We start from the raw sequence: 22,000 nt of genomic DNA, 5'->3' as shown, positions 1-22,000 counted from the left end.
AGCCATGACCATTAAATTCTGTCTGTTTCCTTTGTCGACTCTACCAAACCCTTTCATAACATTCAAGATTGTTATAGTTAAACCCAGAGTCTTTTTCTTTTCCAAAGGTAAGAGACAACCTCTGCTCAGTGTTGCCTGATAGATAGATCCTCACAGTTGAGAGTGTGGTGCTGGAGAAGCACAACAGGTCAGGCAGCATCTGAGGAGCAGGTGAATCGATGTTTCAGGCAAGAACTCTTCATATCCTCACAATTCCTGTATCAACTTGAAAACACTTTTGCACTATCTTCTATGCCTCTATCTTCTTTCTATAATAGGATGACCAGAACCACACACTGTACTCCAAGTGTGATCTCATCAAAAGTTGATAAAATGCTATGACTGAGTGAGAAGTGAATTGATTCCTTTCCCTTTGTCTCACTGCTTCCTTGGTCCCAACGCAATGAGAACTTAAAAGGGAAGTGATGTTGCCAATTATATAAATATTAGCCAATATGTGGGAATTAAATTAGGCAGATTTGTTAAGTTAGGCAATTAATTAATTAATTTTATTGCAAAAAGCTTACTCAAGTAAACATGAAAAACCTGTGAGCAAAATGTTAAATATATAAATAGGAATATAGGACCGGTTATGCACCTGGCACTTACCCTTAAGGTGATCCATTAGTAACAGCCTACAACCAATGCTCAATCCATACAAGTATATTCTCCACATCTGATGTGCTATAATTTTATTAACTAACCTCCTGCGTGGGACTTCATCAAATGTCAACTGAAAATCCAAATATACCATTTACATTGATTCTATTTTGTCTATGTTACACATACCATCCTCAAATGCACCAAGTTTGTCAGCATGATTTTCCATTCCAGAAATTCATGTTGATTCTGCCTAATTTTGCTATTTTTAAAATATGTTCAGTATAACATCCTTCATAATTAATTCTAATATTTTCCCAACTGTGGATATCAAGAAAAACAAGTCTATAGTTATCTATTCTTCCTCTTCCTCTCTGTTTAAATGACAGAGTTGTAATTATTACCTTCCAGCCAGTAGGCACCTTGCCAGAATCTATAGATTTATTGAAGATAACTACCAATGTGTGCATTATCTCTGTTGCTATTTCCTTCAACATTCCATGATAGAGCACATGTAGCTCAGGAGATTCATCACCCAGAATCCAGCTAATTTTCAATTGACTGATATCAATTTCTTTTTGCTTTTCCATTGCACAAGTCCCACTGTGACCAGTGTTGAAGGAAACAGTAATAAAGATTATGGGTGCATTGGAGTTTATCTTTCAGAGTACTACACGAGTCCATTGGTTGACCAGTTTTTCTGGGAGGTATTTCTTTAGCTTCTTCTGTGAAGACAAAAGCAAGATTACTGTTCAGTTTCTCAACTATTTCCTTGTTCTACACTGTAAATTTTGTGGTCTCCACCTATAATGGACCCACAGGGTCCTTGCTAAGGTTATTTATCCTTGCTAATTGTTTTCTTTTCAAACATCAGTAGAAGCTTTTATTGTCTACTGACATGTTTCTCACTACCATGCAGTCATATTCTCATTTCCCATTCATTTTAATTTTGTGGCCCTTTTTTGCTAAATTCCTCCCAATTCTCAGGCTTACTACCATTTCTGGCATTCATATCAGCCGATGCCTTTGTCCTTATATCAGCATTAACTTATTCTGTTAACTATGGCTGATTTGCCTTTCCCTTTGGGCTTTTGTGCCTTACATACACTAAGCAATTGTTCCTGAAGAATAACTAAATCTCTCTCTCTGACATACATGCACAAACATGCGTATACTCCCACACATCACTTTGGCCATGGAACAGCTAAATTCAGAAGAAAAACTCCACACTGATTATCCAAGAGTCAGTATGCAGCTAAAATAACAGACCATATATACTGTTAGTATTAATGCTTCTTCTTGGACCAGTTATTTCTGGGGGAGTTCCCTTTTCCTGATAACTATGATTGTAGATTTAAAATTTTCCATTAAGAACTCTCCACTTGTCACAATGAAGTCTTCCAGTGGGTTTCAAACTCACCAATTTTGGTGAGGGGGTTTCAGAGAAAAAAGACAGAGGGGATAGAGACTTGCTGCCCCTGTGGCAGGTTCTGTGTTTATGTTTCAAAAGCAATACTTTACCCCCACAAACTGGGTCATGTGATTTCTCCCTGAAACTATTTCATATTTGGTAATGGCATTAAAGCAACATATGTTTACAAGCAACACACTGGCAATTCAAAGTCCTGCTGTGAGATTATGAGGCTCAATTTCACTTTAAAAGCCCTTGAAGTACATTAATGAATAATTATGTCTGGCAACATTCAAATATGCAGGATGTGGGACACATGAAGTTGACTAAAAGACTGAGTTCTCTTGTGGTTTTATCAATCTTAATCTCCCAGGAAATCTGTATGTTTACTTGTAACCATGTTAAATTTATGTACTGTACTTATATATATTCTGCTCAGAGGAGATCTATGACAAGCTCAATAAATAATTAATTTTCCTTGCCCTCACTATGTGAACTTGCGTTTTATTCTTGTTACAGATTCATCTCTTCATGAAAAAACATCAACAGCATCTTGCAAATCTGTGTTGCAATGCTATTATTAGCAATCAGGAAAGTGGCCTGTACCTTGCTTAGGATATCCCTCTCCTAAACTGTCAGAATGGCGAACTCTGATAAATATTTTCTGCAGTAGGTTTAAATGTGGAAGGGATAGGAAAGGATTATGCAAAGATGTAGCCTTCAGTGACTGCTTAAGTGCGTATCTTAAAAATGCAGGCCACATCGTGGAGTAGAATATGACGTTTGGGGCAGGAGGCTTTGAAATCTATCCCATTAATGTTCTGTTCCTTTGCATTAATCTAAAGCTGCAGTTTTTTTTAGATTTTGATATTCAGATTTAGAATGTATTCCTAAAAGGCAAAAAAAAACACCAGACATTTTGAAGCCTTGGGCTCTCTGAATTATCCAAGGCAAATCGCTGAGTTACAAGCATAAACAAAGATAGTGTTGAATTACCTGAACAAAGCTGGCGTAGCTAGTTTGCCTGGGCTCAGTGGATGAAAATAAATTCAGTATAAACACCTTTAGTTTAGGTGAACAATAATCTCGAAATGGGAAGTAATAAAGAGTGACAAACTCTGCTGGACCTTCACCAACAATGATGCATGTTGCATTTTGCATAGAATCCTCTCTCTAACCCTTCTGGAGAGCCCCTTAAAGACATTAAAAGCCCAGCAAATTTCTTAGACATAAACTCCTTGAATGTGTGACCTGCAGCTTGCAGATCTGTGTCCTCCAGCACAATATAGCATATAGATTTGCAAATCTCCTACTGCTCATGCTGAGAAGATACAGTTTTCTGTTAACAATGTGATGCACACACAAAAATAACTAATAGACTGTTCTTAGATCTGTAGAAATATTGGGCAGAGCTTTCTCCTTTTTGTAACTAAGTCTGGGGACAGGCATGATAGCTAATGCACTATCCCAACAGCTAAGATACTCAGCCTATCCCATGCTAATCAGCTTTTCTGGGCAGACAGGCAAACAAGAGTAGGTTTATCATGCTATTGCAGACCTTGACACTGGCTTCTTGGATTATCAGAAGTTGCTGGCTAATCAGATGTTGACAGCTTCTGGCCACTAACACTGCTGGTTGAGAGCTCTTATTTGGGGAAGTCATTGGACAGGAAAGTAAGTGATTTTTATCTTGTTGAGATCTGGTGTCCCTAGGGAGATTGGAATTGGGGAGGTGGGGTGCAAACTTGATTGGCTTTCAGATCCCAACTCTTTAGCCCCAACTGTTCCTCTGATTGCGCTAGGGCAAAATGCAAATGGTATATTCTGAACTCAGCAGGCAGGTCGCCCTAGTTTCCCTTTGGATAACTAGTCACCTTTCTCACCTGCCAGAGAGACATGTAATTGACATGTGCATTAATTACTTCAGGGCCTTAATGTGGTGAGTTGTGAATAAACCAATGGATCTTCTCACCCAGAACGTACTTGGTCAGGTGGCGAGGAAGGGGGATATACCTCACCAATGCCAACTTGCCCAATCATTTTCCCTTCACACCAAGTCCAGGGAGGGAAACGCTCTGTCCATCAAGTAATGCTGTGTCCCATTTTGTTTGAAGGCTACCAGCATCACTCCTCAAAATCTCTGGCTTGGATTTTGTCAACATTGGTCATTCTTGATGTTGTAATTGAAACTGAGCACCACTTCCGCTTTCTCTCTTGTTGTCTTTTCCCAAATGATAATAACTAAATTTCTAAGTTGCCAATGGTGTATGTGCAATACATATTCACACTGATGGCTAGGGATGCTTTTTGTTAGTGAATGCTGCTGTTGGTTGGCAATGCTGCAAATTCAGGTGGCCTCACCAAGGGCCTCACCTTTACTTGCAAGTGCACAGTATGTGGACTTTGACCAGTTAACTCGGAGCCAGTCCCTAGATTGAGGAGACACTCCGAATCTCCTGTTTATATCTGTCAGCCACATGGCTCAGTGTCAGGGGCCCTCATTCTATTCCACCCTTGGGTGCCTGTCATGTGGAATAGAACCAGGGTCCCTAACACTGAGCCATCCCCCTGACAGATATAAACAGGAGTTTGTTCATTCTCCCCGTGTCTGTGTGGGTTTCCTCTGGGTGCTCTGGTTTCTTCCCACAGTCCAAAGTTGTGCAGGTCAGGTGGATTGGCCATGCTAAATTGCCAATGGATCCAGTGATGTATAGGTTAAGTACATTAGCCATGGGAAATGTGGGGTTACAGGGAAAAGGGAGGGAGATCGGTCTGGGTGGGGTGCTCTTTGGAGGGTCAGTGTGGATTTGTTGGGCCGAATGGCCTGTTTCCATGCTGCATAAATTCTGTGACTCCCTGATTTGCCCATGTTAACAGCCTCAATCAGGAATCACATACTCAATGCAATCCACCTGGCCCTTGTTCCAATCACTGCATCCCTCCCCACCTAAGTCCAGGGATGTAGGCCTGTTCTTTTTCCTGTGGCTTCTCTTGAGACATTTTCAATCCACGTCCAGTTTCTCTGTCTCCTACTTGGACACAGGTGGGTGTGTGTCAGACCGCAGCTTATCTCTTGCACCTGAATCGTCTCGGGAGAGATTCCCCCTCTTCTTCAGGCTGTAATGCTATCAAGGCTGTGCCCACCTCAGACTCTGAGGTTTCTTTGACTGTAGATGGGGATTTCTGACAGCATTGCTAGCTGTTCTGAGGGTCCAAGTTAACAGCCCTAATCAGGAATCTCATATTCAATAACACCGACTTGACCCTTATTCCAATGACTATATGAGACCCGGCTGAACATGAGGCTTAGCTTGCTCCGCTCCTATGCAACATGAAGAATATTGTCTGAAAGCAATCTCAACAGCCTTAATTGAGATATTGTTGATGAATTCAAAGCCCTGTAAGGATGATGTCAGTCAATGCCCTGAAATGGATGCACATTTCGATAATACTGATACTGTATTTAGCCTCTACAGAGGAACCTCGATTATCCGGCATTTGATTAACCAAATTTCAGATTATCCAAGCAAGATTGCAAGGACCTGATGCATGGCTGGCATTCGAATATCTGACATCTGATTAACCGAACAAAATACTCCCCGCGGTTCCTCGGTATCTTGAATGACTGTCCCCATCACACCTTTCCAATTCACTCCTCTATGTACCTGACCCCACTCCATAACTTCCCTCCCCCCGATTCACCCTTGCCAGTTCCAAGCCATCATGCAAGATTCAATTCTCCTACTCCCCTCTCTAGAGTTGCGGAGTTAGACAAAGAAAATCACTGACATTACATATGATTGCACAAAGCTGATGGGTACGTGCCATGTTTAATCAATCATGAACTGAGTGCCATATGATTCTCGTTTCATAGATTCATACAGCACAGAAAAGGCCCTACAGCCAATTGAGTCTGCAGTGATATAACGACCATTAAAGTATGCTCATCCCAGTTGTGACTTATGTCATTTGTCTCTGTAGATGTGCAGTGTACCTTTGAAGTAAATGCTCATGAGGCCATCATCATGACATGGCATGCAAACTGATGCCATAAATCTCTCAGAATCTGACTGAGTTGTGTCTTCCTGCAGCATTACATGTTGAGGGAAGTGCTTGAGCCCAGTCATAGAAGTGCTGGAAATTGTAATGCACTTATGTAGATAACTGGTGGTGTAGAAAGGTTTGATGCTTTCTTCAGTACTCCACAACCCACACCTCATCCTTATGTTATGGGAGCTAACATAAGTGTTACAGCATGATGGTGACAGACCATCAGTCTATGAGCTACCACATCAAGTTATGGTGACATATCATTTCACATTGCCTTATCTTGAACATAGGACTTTTTAATAAAGGTGGATATTAATAATAATAACCATGGATATTCATGGAATCCAAATATGTTATAAACATGACCACACCACAGGCTCAACCAAAACTTTATCTCTGCCTCTCAACCCACAACTGGGAAAGTAAAGTTTTGCAATTTCCTAATAATTCACCTCAACAACCATGTTTTCAACTTATTTGGCCTCATAATATTTTCCCTTCTTCATGACATAGCCTTTTGCAAAAAGACTTTTAACACATAATGGGTAGTGTTGTTTACATATATCTATTCCAAAGTGTAACAAGTATGTAAACCCTCAATAACTTAATCGTAGTTTTTTAAAAAATGAATTATTAAGTGTCAACTTAATTGGCTTAGTTGGTTGTGTTCTTCCCTCTACATTTAAGAGATTGTGGTTGAAGCCTATTCCAGGACTTGAGCATATAATTACTTAAAGTAAATAGTGCAGAATCAAGCCATTCAGGTGAATCAGTCCATGTCATTGTTTATGTTCTGCATGAACCTTCTCCCACACTTTATCTAACCTAATCAGCATAATCTTCACTTCCTCTTCTCTTCATGTTTTTTATCTAGTTTTTCCTATATAATTCAGGCTGACAGTGTAGTGCTGAGAGAATTATATTGTCACACCTGCCACTTTACAGATTAAATCCTGACTACCTATTCAGCTAGATATATTTTAAAAACTCCTATAGCACTATCTGAAGAAGAGCTGAGAATTCTCCTAGTATCTAGGCTGGGGAAATGAACACATTAATCTCATCTGTTCTTTGTAGGATTCTGCTGTAAACAAATTGACTGCCATGTTTGCCCATAAAGCAACAATGACTGCATTTTAGAAATAATTCACTCATCATGAAGTGCTTTGCGATGTTCTGAGGACTGAATAAAAGAGCTATCTGAATGCAATTTCTTTTCATTACTTATATATCAGAGTCATCTTGTTTACTCTGCCAATTTCATATGTTATCAAATTTTATTTAAGCCATGGACCAATAAAATTCAGATTGTAAATCCTATCAACACCCAGATACTGCCTGAAATAGGTACAAAAATTGACGCTATAGACCACCCAGTAATTCCTGATATTTTCATGCAGAAAAGTAGTTTGCAGCTTGATACACAGATGCATCATGGTTTAAAATCTGTGACCTCTATGTCTCCCGTGAAAAGTGTAACCTGCGGTAATGTGAAATGTTCACACAGAAACCTTCATTACAAAGCATCAGAGTACCTTGGAAAAAAAGAAAGTGGTGAGCTGTATTTAAGTCTTTAACATCAGTTGGTTTGAAATGGTTAAATCTGAAACTAAAACCCAAAGACTCATCCTTAGATGAAAGTGATTTCATACCTGCTAGGAAATATAAATCTCCATTTACACTGCGCATTCTATACTGGGATGAGATTGGTTAGGATCTTACAGTCATACTTGTACTTCAGAGATATAATTTAAACTTCAACAATTTTGTAATCAGTGTAAAATCCCATTTGCTATTTTTTGGCCACAGTGTATTTCTGGAGTGTACTTTTATAGTGTAAGATTTGTTGCTTTGAATGCCTTTTTCGCATTCTATGTTCTATTTTTGAAAAATGAAATGCATGTAGTATTGCTGAATATGGCAGTTTTGGGTCATCATGCATATATTTTACTTTTCCTTAAGTGATCAGGTATTATGAACTGTCAGTATAAATAGGTACAGGGGAGTCCACATTGAAGTAAATTTGAAGTGTTGTTAATTTCCCATGTACAGCACATAAAAATTAACAGTGAAAATGGTGGAATTGTGCCAGTTTCTGGCCCAGTACAAAAAAGATTTATTAAGTACTAATTTACTGTGGCATAATTCTCCATGCTCAGTGATGCAGGACAAAGATTTAAAGTGTGATGGGCGTATTTTTGAATGGACACTTCACATTATTCAAAGAATTAATAGCAAGAAGGCTATAACTTTACTCTAAGAATAGCTACTGAATATGGGCATAAAGAGCTATGTCATAGTAGTGACAGATTGCATGAGTCTATATGGTTCCAAATAGATGTCCTCTCTGACCATTCCTTATATATATAGTTTTGTGTCACAAAGCCTGGGAGTATTCACTCAGTTGAGCATAAGCCTGACCTTACTAGGTAGTGGCAATAGTAATGAAACTAATGGACCTAGTGGAAGCAGCAAGGAGTGCATGCATGAAGCCTGTAAAGTGCTATGGCCAAAGGATGAGGCTGATCCAGTAAACTGACCATAGATATAGGGGAGAAAGCCTGAAGGGAGGTTTGACTGTGACAGGGACTAATGAATGCAGGATTTCAAGGCCCATCTAGGCACTGAACTGTGGAGAGGGAAAGCTGGGGCAATGCTGATGAAACATGGGAAAAGCCCACAGCAGGTAGAGAAAACTTGGCTACAGTGGCTGTAGATCAGAGGCCATGATAGTGAAAGGAAACTGCACAAGGAAAGGAAACACATGCCAAGCTGAGAGAGCAGGAAAGAAGGAAGTGTAAATCACTATAGCCAATGTAGCAAATACACTTGGTGATGGAACAAGCCTTGCCTTTGAGACCATATAGAGGGCCATAACCAGACTGTATTAAAATAGTCGGTGCTGATGATTTAACAGAAACTGTAATGTTTCAGGTCTGTATAAAACACCAAAGACCACGTCAGTATCTTTCTTGTACCCAAACAGCAGCAGCGCTATTTTCAATCTCATCAGACAAGGTAGAGGTGAAGAAACTATAAAATATGACAATTGAACATTAGCCTTTAACTCCCATTGTACTTTAAGGCCAAATCCCATTATAATCCAAAAAGGATTAATTGCACAACTAGGAACCAGGAAACCAGCAGAATATACTTCTACATCCTTTAATAAATGATTTGTACCACTCACAGATAATTATCAATACAGAACTTTGAGAGATAAGCTCATGTGGGACTGCATTAGCTGGATGATAAGAATGACTCTTCATTGCAGTTGTTGTATATACCCACAACAGCTGCAACTGGCCCCTGAGCTACAGATCTTTACACAAACCTTGATGATTTTACATTACCAAAAGTAATACAATTCACCAGACAAGACTAACTTTGCAAGTGAAAAAGACCTTTCCATCTAAGGACAGAGAATTTCCCCGGGGTCAGACCATTGATTTCTGAATCAGTCCAGTTTTTAAATTGGAGGGCTGATTCACCGGTAAGACCGAAGCCAAAATGGGAACAGGATTCCACTTCTGCCAGTGAGTCTTGTCTACATGGTGGTGGGAAATCTCCTCATCAGCCATCCTGCCCAACAATGCCCAGTCATCAATGCTGAGTGCTATTAATGCCATAATAAAGGCCATCTTCAGATGGGTTGTTGAACAGCAATATGAAATTTCCATTGGCAGCACAAACATTTAAGAACAGGCTGCTAAATCCTACAATAAGACAAAGAATTGCAATGCTGGAGATCTGAAAAAAACCCAGAAATTGCTGGCAAAACCCAACAGGTCTGGCAACATCTGTGGGAAGAAAGCAAGTTAACATTTTGAGGCTAGTGATTCTTCATCAGACTATTTCACTATTTCAAGAGTAAAAAAAATTCTCTTTCTGTAGTCAAGGACATAACTTCCATATTTGCTTCAGTTTGAGATGGCTATGATACAGACATTGGCATTTTGGGACTTCACCAGAATGTAGAATTGCACCCAACGACAGCAGAATACATTTCTACATCAGGATCTAAGGGAAGTTCTTGTATAATACACTGATTGCAGACTTACTGAGAAGTTCAACCACATCAGGCTTATCTTGACAATAGCTTCATCGCTGCTAGGAAGAACAACTAAGTAGATACTCCACGTCCTGATTGTGCTGCTGACAGTTGAGCCTTTAGTCCAGCAGTTGCTTTTGTGCAGTTTGACTTCTGCAATAATTGTTTTGCTTTACTTTATTTAATGTTCAACTGTAGGCTTTTCTAAGGTACTTATTGACTGTAAAAGTGTCACAGTTTGGCCTCTGCTTCTTTAATTAAAGAACATTTGCATGCTTCCATGGCTTGCTGATGGAACTCAATTGCGGACTTCAGTAGACATATTTTACAGATTAATAATCTTGCAATAATCTATATTGGCTTGATCCAAATGGGAATTGAGTATCGCCTTTTCCCTGGACAGGTTTTCATTGACAGCCTACAATGATTGTGGAATAACATTAGCAGGCAAATATAACCTTCTGCACCTTTTCCAACAAAAGGGTCTAAGTTTTCAAAAGATACAGCATAAACTTCACTATTATTGATACTATAATTGAAGAGAATAGTAAGAGCCAGGGTCTTTGCATCCAACAGATCATCTGACTCTGCAAATATCATGCTCTTCAAATTCATCCTAAATGAGCAAACCAAGATCCAGAGCATCATCTTGCGGCTGGTCACCAACACTCTTAGTGCATCCGTTTCCTATTTTTTGTACATTCTGTTCAAAGAGAGGTGAGGAGTATCCAGTAGCCTTCTATGATCCTAGTTGCAGTGGTTCCTCAGTGAAGACTTGCTTACTGGGCCAAGAGCAATGTTCCCTCTAAACTGTGTGTTTGTATAGCCATACAGTCATTGGGAAATTCTACAAACTTGGCGTGCTAATACTTTTTTTCTGTGAAAGCAATTGCCATGCATGGGCTTTGAAGGTCCACACAACAGAAACAGACATTACAGTGAATATTGATCAGAGGTCAACGTTAATTGCTGTTGCAGCTTTTGAAGAAAGAAGGTGAATAAACAAGGTTCAAAGTTATGCATGCAGTTAGGTTTAATAAAGAACACTGCAGATTGAGAATGACACACATGACATTGTTTGTGAACAATGTGGTTGACCCTTAACTGCCTCTGGGCAATTAGGGATGGGTTATTGATTCTGGTCTAGCCAGTGATGCCCACATCCCATGAATGAATAATATAAAAAAATTACTAATCTCTCTCACATTGCAGCAAAGAATAGCTTGAATCTGGTTTCATGCTCCTATTATGATGCATCCTGTACCTTGAGGTTTGAGAGAAGACCCTTGGAGAAATTGAGATTGTAACACAATTGAATTGAATCTGAAAGAGTGGATATGCTTGCCTATTTATCCCGTTTAACATTCCTTTTCTTGTCATTAGCCACACATCAGCTACATATCAGAAATCATCTTGTGGAGCTATCACTTCATCCAAGAAAAATGTAACTTGGCTCTTAATAGTACATCAACCTCTTGGACAGCAGTAAATTTTAGTAACAAAAACATAAATTGCTGACAAAATTCAACAGGTTTGGCAGCATCTGTGGGGAAAAAGCAGAGTTAGTATTTTGAGTCAGGTGACTCTTCTTCAGAACCTCTCAGAAAACTGTTCACTTTCTTAGAGACAGCTCAGTACCTCTGCCTCAGAATCGCTCTTCAAAACCTAAAGGAGCAAATAACCTCTTAAAGTGACATTATCATCACAACATGAATATAAGATAGTCACTAAAATAATCCAGTAAGAAACTCGGAAGAGAAACTTTTCTACTGAGACAATGGTTAGAATGTGAAGTCTGTTGTCAAGTGGAGTCACTGAGGTGAAAAACAAAAGGGGAGGTTTAAGAGGTATTCTGATGGGGTTCGATACATAAAACATGTCTCCAATGTAGACCGTTAGGGCTGAATGGTTTGTTTCTGTGCATTGTAGGATGTAATCCTCAGCAAAATGAAGTAAGTGCACACTTTCTGATAAATGAAGGAATACAAGTACTGGTAGTCAATAGACCATCCCTATTGTAGGCTGTCCTTCTCGGAACTTGCTCCACTTTTCTTGCTTTGTTTCCTCCAGAAACATCACAGATAGGGAGATTCCCACTAGAAATCCATTAATCTCCTAATGGACCTATAAGAATAGAAAGCAGCAGAGCAATTACTGTAAGTGCTCAGGAAAGTTCTCTTGGCAGCTGAAAGAAAATGAAAAAGCACAACTGTTCAGAAATGGCTTTCTAACTGCTAATTCATTCTTATTACGGCTTTGAAAATACATTTCCATCCAGGAACCCTGGGGAGCCATTATGTATGGAATAGATACAGTTCAAAAGTAGCTGGGAGAATGAAATAATTACACTTTCCCTCCCTCATTTTAATATTTTAATGAAGCCCCCCAAGTGTTACAGCTGGATGCTTGACAGGAAGTATGGAATGATCTGAGGGAAAAGGGAGACATGGGGAGGTGGACAAATTATTGGAGGGAAGAAAAGACAGGATGGGAAATGATGTCAGTTAGAGGGTTACTGGGAGACAACCAATGACCATCTAGAAAGGTAACAGGAGACTTGAATTCTGTCTAAGATTGAGAAGTTTATGTTTAACAAGTTTACCAGAAGACCATAAGACCATCAGGCAGAAAGCAGAATTAGGCTATTCTGCTCATCAGGGCTGCTCCCCCATTAAATCATTGTTATAATGTTTCTAATTCCATTTTCCTGCCTCCTCCCCAGAACTCTTGTTCCCCTTAACAATCAAGAATCTATCAATCTCTGTCTTAAATATACTCAATGACTTGGATTCCAAAGCCTTCTCTACAGCAGCAATAAGTTCCAAAGATTCACCACCCTCTGGCTCAGGAAACTCCTCTTTATTTCAGCTCTCTAGAGTCGTACCCTCACTTGAAGGCCGTCTTTGGGCCCTAGACTCTCTTACTAATGGAAACTCAATTGAGTACAGACCCAGAGTCCTCCACTGCTCCTGATATGAGTCACCCTTCATTCCCGGGATCATTTTGTAAACTTCCTCTGGACCCCCTCCAAGGTCAAAACATTAGGTATGGGGCCCAAAGCTGCTCACAATATTCCAAATACAGTCCAACCAAAGTCTTATACAGCCTCAGCAGTACATCTCTACTCTTGTATTCTAATCCTCTTGAAATTAATGTTAACATTGTATTTGCTTTCCTAACTACCAACTCAACCTGAATGTTAATCTTAAGGGAATCCTGAACCAGGACTCCTAAGTCCCTTGTGGTCAGATTTCTGAAACATTTCCCTTTTTAGAAAATAGTCCATATCTCTATTCTTCCTGCCAAAGTGTATAACCTCACACTTCCCCACATCATATTCCATCTGCCACTTTTTTGCCTAATCACCTATCCTGTCCAAGTCCTTCTGCAGCCTCCTGCTTCTTCAACACTACCTGTCCCTCAACCTATCTTGCACATTTACTAATAATGCTCTCAGTTCCTTCATCTAGATTATTAATGTATAACATGAATAGTTACAGTCCCAACACTGATTTTGAGGAACTCGGCTAGTCTCAGGCTTCCATCTTGAATAAAATCCTTTGTCCCAATCTCTGCCTTCTGCCAGTCAGCCAATCTTCTACCCATTCCAATGCCTTACCCTTCACACAATGGGCTCTTGTCTTATTTAGCAGCCTCCTGTGTGATACTTTGTCAAAGACCTTCTGGAAATCAAAATAGATCACGTCAACTGGCTCTTGTTTGTCTGACTTACTTATTACATCCAGATTTCTCAGGCACGACCTCCCCCTGATGAAGCTATATTGACTCAGCCCTATTTTACCATGCACTTTCAAGTACTCTGCAGAGTACTAGAGTGCACTGATGCTTTTTTTTTTCTGATCATTATGTCAAACAGGACTGTTTGGTCTATAGGTTTATCAAGGGAAGTCTTCTGTCGTGATTTTGTCTATTTGTCTTGTGTCTTTTGTCTTGTGTTATTTCTAGTACTGGCATTACACATTAGATACAAATAAGATATACAAATATGCCTTGTCTTATCTGAATGCATGTTAGAGGTGGCAATTTTGAACTTAAAGACTTGTGTTAATCATGTTCCCCTGTGTTACATAACCTATATACCATTCAAATAATTGATGGAATTTCACCATAAATAAGTGGTGGAGTTACAATGATGTGCATTCATATGTTTCTGCAAAATGTGGCATTTCCTGTGCGTTATCTGGCCTTGCTTTATTGTCTAAGATTTCCATATGAATGTGTGTTTCCAAAACTGGGTTGAGGTTCCCCCCATGAATTGTATGAAAAGGGTTATTATTAAATAAGATAATTAGTGATGTAAAGTAACACAGCTACCAGAGCAACTGGGAAATGGTTCTACTTAGAAGCCTCATGTACAGCCTTATCATATACATAGTCAACATATGGAAGATAACACTCAATAAATGGTAATGTTACTGATGATCTGACCTCCTGCAAACTCTATCAACCCCAATCCAGAAAATGACTAGATTACAATCATACATAGTGATGACAGATGATGGCTGTGAGTGCAAGGACAGTACAGAAAATAACAACAAAACCAAACAGCCAGTGATCAGAAGAACATGTGGAACATGTCTGCAGTAAAGAGAAGCAATGGAAAAAAAATCTAGCCCTTACCAGAGAGCTTCAAAAATGTTTCAAGGTCTGAATTTGAACTGGCATTATAGATTTGGGTGGTGCACACTGCTTTTGGACCAGCAGAAAGGCTGAGTAAGGAATAGTCCATGACCCTTGCCTACATCTTAGGTGATAATGTGTTTGACGTCTTTGTGAGACAGGGAATTAATGAAGAAATACGTGTGTATGAAGAGGTTATAAAGGCATTTGATGCACACTTCAGCCTTAGAAGGATCACTAAGCTAGAATTGTGATCTTTGGATGAGGAATCCAAATTGCTTACAGTGTTCACCACACCATTTGGCAGACACTTTTTTAAATTGACGACGCTTTAGCACCACATCAGGATTAGCATTTTTCAAAGAACAGTGATATTTATTCTCAAGGGATGAGAGGAGTAATTTGACACATGGATGACATCCTCATCTATGGTTCCACTAATAACAAAACATGATGCCAGAGTGAGATTGGGCTGCAAAACCCACAAGAAGCAGGACTTACTCTCAAAAACAAATATAAATTCTCACAACGAACAGGAATTTCTAAGACATATTCTGCATGTATCCGAGCATATGCTGAAAAAAATGAAAGTAATTTAAGTATTTTTAAAATCTTGCAATAGCGCAGCATTTCAGTGATTTATGGGAATGGGGAATCAAGTGGTCAAGTTTTACCTAACTTGCTACATATTAATAAATTGCTGCATTAATTGTTAAGGCAAGAACAAACGTTAGAAAGAAAACCAACAAATCTCCTTCAACAGGATAGAAGAAACACTAATTTCACCAAAAGTATTGGCTTATTATGATTCTGAGCTGCCTACAATAGGTGCCGTAGATATATGATTGACGAAACTCAGAGCAGTATTTTTCCAGATTTGGAGAGAAAGTAAATTTGACAGAAATGGTGAAAAGATACACAGTAATTGAAAAGGAGTGATTAGCTGCTACTTGGGCTTTTGAGAAGTTTGCAAACTCTATCTAGGGTCTTTAGTGCATTTTTTAGGTGCATGCATGAGGTAATTAATCCAATACCTTTGTATGAGGATTCCAAATTGCTTACTATGTTTGCAGAACTGCTGGTGGGATATGGAAGGGACCTGGTCTGTGGCTTAATTAGCTTTTTTTGCCAGATCTGAGCTTTGAATTGGAGATGTGGTAAATTATATATGGAAAATTGTTGATTATAATTTCTTGTTTCACTTGTACTGTACTTACACTCGTCCCAACTCATTCCAAATCTGCTGCAGTGAGACTGGCGTATGTGTGTAGATGAGCAAGAAATTGAGTCTGATGAATAAAGAACTGAACTCCGTGAATACTGCATCGTAGGATAGTCACAATATGTTCCACATAATTCTGTTTTGAGGCAATATTTTATGTCATCTCAGTGTCATGTGATATGCTAAATTATGTTGAGAGATCGGTCATACTTTCAATCCTCTGACTCGATATACTTCAAACATTATAGCAGGGTCACTTGATTGAACGTAAAGTATCCTGCCAGAGTGTGGAGTGTTGTGAAGTTGGTAGGACTGCCAAAATCATCAGTATATTTTCTGATCAACCTGTTCAGAGATGTTAGTGCACACCTCAGGAGCAGGTGAGACTTAAACTCAGGCCTTCTGGCTCAGAGATGGGAATCACAACCTCTGGCCCACAAGACCTCTTAAACTGAGAAGAAATTATTTCAAGTTGCAATCCATTAAGAAGAGCAAAGGGAGCCACTGATGGTACCTGAAATACAATTTGAACATCTCAATGGATCTTTTTGATCAAATGCATGTGACGGAGGATGTTAGTTGTTAAATACTGTTCCAGGTGGAAAGATGTGAAACATCCACATGTTGCTAACTCTGAATCTATCATTTTGTTACTGAAAGAAATTTGTTAGTACATGCAAGATTCCAGACCTTGTACTTTCAAATAGTGGCCCACAATTTGCTAACTGATACCTCAAGCAGGTCACAGACTCTTGTGGGTTTCTCCGCATGATCAACTCACACAGATACCTGCATGGGAATAGTGAGGCTGAAAGAGGAGCAAGAATAGCGGAAACTTTATTAAAGAAGAGTAATGAAAGCCTCCCACTGAGTTAGATTTCTATGCTACTCCTGAATGGTCTAGCCCCTTGTGAATGTCTAATGGGAAGCAGACTATGGACCTAACAAACTGCACTACTGCTGATACATACGCATTGCCTCATGATAGCAGGGAAAAAAATGGAGGATGAGCACTATGCACATCAAACAAGAAATTACAATCAAAGCTATAGAGTACACTATTTACCAGAACTCCAGGTCAGGGGAGTCAGTGTGGATTCATGATCAGAACTGAAAGGCCACATTCTTGCAAAACATCACGTCTGTAATGTTGCGGAGTCTGGAAACTAAATAGTGCAAAGGAACAGAATTGCTATAGTTTCTTACAAGAAGGAACAAACCACTCCCCTCACAGAAGCTGACATGTTCCTCATACTCCAGGGAGTAAACTTTTGCTTTCACCACTTGGGTGATAATCTGACAGAATGAATCACTTGCCCTCCAAATACACTTTATTCTCAATAACATATTTAAGAAGTGCTTTGCAAGGGTCTTTACAAGAATAAGACAGAGCAGAACATAGATTCATGTAGGAGATATTAAATCAGGTAACCAAAAATTTGGTCAAAGGGATACATTTTATGGTGTGTCTCCAAGGAAGAAAGTAAGGTCAAGAGGCAAAGAGGTGTAGGGAGGATATTTCAGAGTGAGGTTCCCAGGAAACTGAAGGCAAGACCATCAATGGGCATGGCAATTCAAATTGTGGATGTTCAAAAGGCCAGAATTATAAAAGAATAGCTTTTTTGAAATATTGTGAAGTTGGAGAAGTTAAAGAAGGTAGGAAAAAGTGAGCCCTTGGAGAAATCTGAAATCATAAATATAATATTCAAATCACAGCGTTACTTGATGAGGAATTAGCACAGGTCAGCAAGTACAGAGTTAAAAAGGGAGAGGATTTCAGAGTTCAGACATGAGCATCAGAGTTTCGGATAGTCTCAAGTTTACAAAGGGTAGAAAATGGGAGACCAGCCAAAAACAATTTGGAACAGCTAAGTTCAGAGATACTGAAGGGACAAATAAGGGTTTCATCAGCCGATGAGTTGAGGTGAGGCAAAGTCTAACTGTCTTATGGGGGTGGAGAAAGGCATTCTTGCGGACGGCATAAAAAATAGGTAGGAAAAGGTGATCGTCAAATATGACACCATGGTTGCAAATAGATTGTTTTAAGCTCATATGAATATAAATTAAAATTTACCTGTTTACCCCACTAACCACCATAGCCATGACCAATAGATCCTCCATGTGAGGGGGAACTGTCCCAAAGTTCAGAGACTACCTGCCTCCTCCATGCCTCCCAACCCATCCACCTTGATCTCGTTCATTGTCCCATTAATCTACCTGTACATGTCGGCTTTGACCAGCCTTTCGAAGCTGCTTTTAATGTTTGAACATTATCCAGCTTAACCAGGTTGTGTGTGGGAATGCTTTACAAATATAAAATGTTAATATTGCCCTTCAGTTGGATTCTGCAGGAAAACTGTTCTTTTAGTTTCTCTGCCACAAAACATGCTTTGAGGTGAAAATCCAGGCCACAGCAACTCTGAAATTACGGCCTCTGCAGCCAATGCATATATTGGCTAAATGCATATTAAAACACTTGAACAGTGTGAAACTGGGATCATCGGAGGTCGTGAGGATTGCCCACGTATCTGCAATTCTTGCTAATGTTATGATGTTTTTCAATGGAAATTGTGATTCCACATTAAGCAATATGGTATTAATAAACCTGAAGAAAAGCTTGTTAATGCCCTGGGAGCAAAAGGAAGAAAAATGTACTCCTCTGTAATGTTCAGTCCTTTGTATGGCCCAGAATGTAATTAAGATCTGATTCTTATAGATAATTTCCTGAAGGGAATCATATAACCATTATCCACCAGGAGGGTTTATTTTATATATGTAAAAGCTTTTAGTACTTTCAAGTATTCCTAATTAGGTTGACCTTACAACAATCTTTCCTGAACATTATGGAAATGCTCAATTATGATACATTTGAGCTCTAAAACATACTGTAAAAGTGAAGCGTTCAGTTCTCTCAGACTGACAGACATTGCCCTGGCCTTGTTTTGCAGGTTACACGGTAGCATGAGAGCTGCTGCTGACAAGTTCCTTTCAGATACAAGACTTGTTGAGTGTCAAAGATTTCCCTCGATGACATGCTTATGCCTGATTCCTGGAACAAACGAAGCATGGGCACAAATCCTGAGACTTTTTATACAGACACGAAGCAAGGTCAATGCTGTCGTCTGCTCCAATGTGGTTTGAACTCTAATTTACCGGTTGAGGAATTTTCTGATTGGAGAAATGGCACTTCTGTGCTGTCACTTCTTATGTTGTTTGACAAGATACTGATGAAGACATTTGTGCTTTTGGTAATACAAAAAGAGAAAGGGTTGATAAGACTATTTCTAGTACACCAATGAAGTATTACATTTGTTATCATTTAATTGCAAGACTAAGAATTATGATCTGTGGAAAACAGAACAATAAAGAAAAGCTCTTTACAACTACAAAATAGACAGTTGAAATGGAAAAGATGCCAGGATTATGCTAATAACTTGTCTAGTGATGCAAATGATACTTTAGTTACCATGACATTGAAACAGCCTAATAGTCACAGAGGAAAAGGTAAGAAATAATGTGTTGAAGAATGTTGGATCACTGAGACTGTGAATTAAGAATTACTAAGCCACTACTGTAGTGTGTCAACTGGACATTGTTTTGTGGTTTTCAATAAATCCTCTAAAAGAACCAAATAAAATCAAAACTTTTTGAAAAAAAATCACAGCTTCATGATTTATTTTCTTAATCCTGTGCCAAAAATAAGGGCTGAGATTTTTTAAACTTATGGAGATGACACTAAATGAGAATTAATTTTTCTGCCCTTTCAGTAAACTTACAGAAAAGCTGAACCTTGCTTGTTGTATTTTCCTTGATGCCAGATGCACTGAAATTAATGCATAACTGAAGAGTCAAACCAAATACACTGGGGATAATGCTGCTATTAAGCATTCAAATTGAGTATTCAACAATAATATGAGATAAATGCAAACATTTGAGAGTCATAGAAGTAAAGAAGGGAAATGTGAAAAACCTTCTCCACTTATTGGACCATTCAAGTCATTATGGTAGATATAATGAAGTGATGAAATGCTCTCTCAAGTGTGGAGGGCCAACTCCAAGTAAAGAAGGGAATTAAAATGGTATCGGGTGAGGACGCAGGGAAAGAAATATGTCTCACACGCACTGCCTGTGAAAAAATCTGCAGGAGGCCTCCATTCTGGGAAAAATAAATGCCGATTCACAAAAATAAATCCTCAATGCACCTGCCAACAATTTTACAACAATTGTGCTCCACACAACTTGTCAAATCATGATGACATATATACTTGTCTAAATAGTGTCCCAGAGTGTGCTATTCGTCTGATTGTCCCCATGCACGTATGATGGAGAGGGAAAGAGAAGCCAAGAGGATATTTAAAATGTATTGGAATAAATCAGAAAAGTGAAATATGCAAAAAGCAAAATATGCAATAAGGAAAAAAAAAAATTGCTGTAACACACAGACAAGCCAGTGTAGTTAGCTTCCTCTTTAAGGTTCAGCTGTCTGGCATGAATGCCATTCAACAATTCCTCTTCTCGCTGCAAAACAGAATGTTCTACATTTTTGCAAAGGAAGTTGGTAGGACTCCACAAATCTCTCTCCTTGGTCTACTTGCAATAGGTTGCAGTTGAAATCATGAGTACAAGATCTCCCCTTGTTGAAGTTTATGGAGGTGACAACACTTCCCGGCAGTTGCATACATTCACGGCGGGAAACATTTTGATATTCATCCTGTGAAAATCAATATTGTGCTGGCTTGGAAAATAACCTTTACCGTCATTGCAGAAGCAAAGGCAAAACAAAGGGCAAGAAGAGAAGGAATAAATGCGCTTGTGTTCAGATTGCACTTTATGTGATCAGCGTCATTGAAAGTAAATGTCAATTCAAACTTACTTAATGTGCAGTTCCCCACAGGGTGTATTTTTGGTGGCAGGGCACATAAAATGGGATTGGGCAGCAAGTCCACCATCTTCCTGCACATTGCCAAGCTGTCTTAAAAATGTGAATGCTCATCCACAGTTTTTCAATGAATAATTAATTAGCTTATAAGTGAGCCAATTGACCTGAATATTATGCTACCCATTCCAGAGGACAGTTGGTGATGACAGGTGGTTGTGAATGGCCAGTCAGTTTCTCTAAACCCAGTGAAATGGTGTGAAGCAATGAGTGGATGTTTATGGTGGATGTCCTGTGCACACGAGGAACACTGCAACCCCGAGATGATAGCTCTCCTTTGTTCCTCCCTGCTTTTCCCATCAACCTCCAGGTTATCTGACCCCTCCCTGGAAAAACCCAGGATTTACCTTGCTCCAGGATCCATCAATATTCTTGCTGGGCCTGCTTGCCAGTAACACCCAGGACCAAACTGACTCATCTGCAATTTTCAGCATTATCCATACAACTTCTCTTGATCAAAATCTTCATGTTTGCAATTCTTCAGTGTTTTTGGCATATTCCTCCAGTCTATGGAAGTCTGAGAGATTATGTCCAGTATCCCTGCAATTTCTACTTTAATTTTCTTCAAAATTTTTGGATGCGTCTCATCCAGTCCCAGTGCTTTGTCAACTTTAAGTACCAAACGTCTATCCAAGATATCTACCTCATTAGGACAGCTAGAATTGCTAGACAATCTGATTGACTGGTAGCTCTTGAGAGCAGTGCCTTATATCCTGTGGGGAAGAAGTCTCACTCTTGGTTATAAATTCCCCCAACAGTGTGCTATGGCAGGTTTTATTTTAAGTGTGTTGGCTGCTGGCTGACATTTGCTACAAGGGAACAAGCAATATGCTCATCATGAACTTTAGCTCAATGAGTTCAGGGAGAGAACACTAGACCATAGATAAAGAAAGATAGACTGCCACTGGAAGGAGGTCAGGTTGGTTACTGCTTGACTGAATTCAATGATAATACCATCTTTTGGACACAACTATATAACATACTATACTTCTTAAGCACAAATCATTGTACAAGTACGAATATCAAATTCTAACATTCCCATATGCGCTG

General features: G+C 39.3%; 1 protein-coding gene across 5 annotated transcripts in view; it reads left to right on the top strand.

Moving 5' to 3' along the window:
* tafa4b (TAFA chemokine like family member 4b) overlaps window positions 1-22,000 on the top strand; it is a 351,844-nt gene that overhangs the window by 257,277 nt on the left and 72,567 nt on the right. The window contains exon 6 of one of the 5 annotated variants that reach the window (XM_072582515.1): window positions 18,963-19,641. The exons of the other annotated variants lie outside the window; for them this stretch is intronic. Within the exon in view, the coding sequence (XP_072438616.1) occupies window positions 18,963-18,974 (12 nt within the window). The 3' untranslated portion in view covers window positions 18,975-19,641. Of the gene's footprint in view, window positions 1-18,962; window positions 19,642-22,000 lie in introns of those variants that run through there. 5 annotated transcript variants of the gene reach the window in all.

This window comes from Chiloscyllium punctatum, chromosome 12 (assembly GCF_047496795.1).
Source record: "Chiloscyllium punctatum isolate Juve2018m chromosome 12, sChiPun1.3, whole genome shotgun sequence".
In the NCBI taxonomy this organism is placed as follows: Eukaryota; Metazoa; Chordata; class Chondrichthyes; order Orectolobiformes; family Hemiscylliidae; genus Chiloscyllium; species Chiloscyllium punctatum.
The sequence above is the reverse complement of the archived record's forward strand: the minus strand, read 5'-3'. Positions and strand labels throughout refer to the sequence as shown.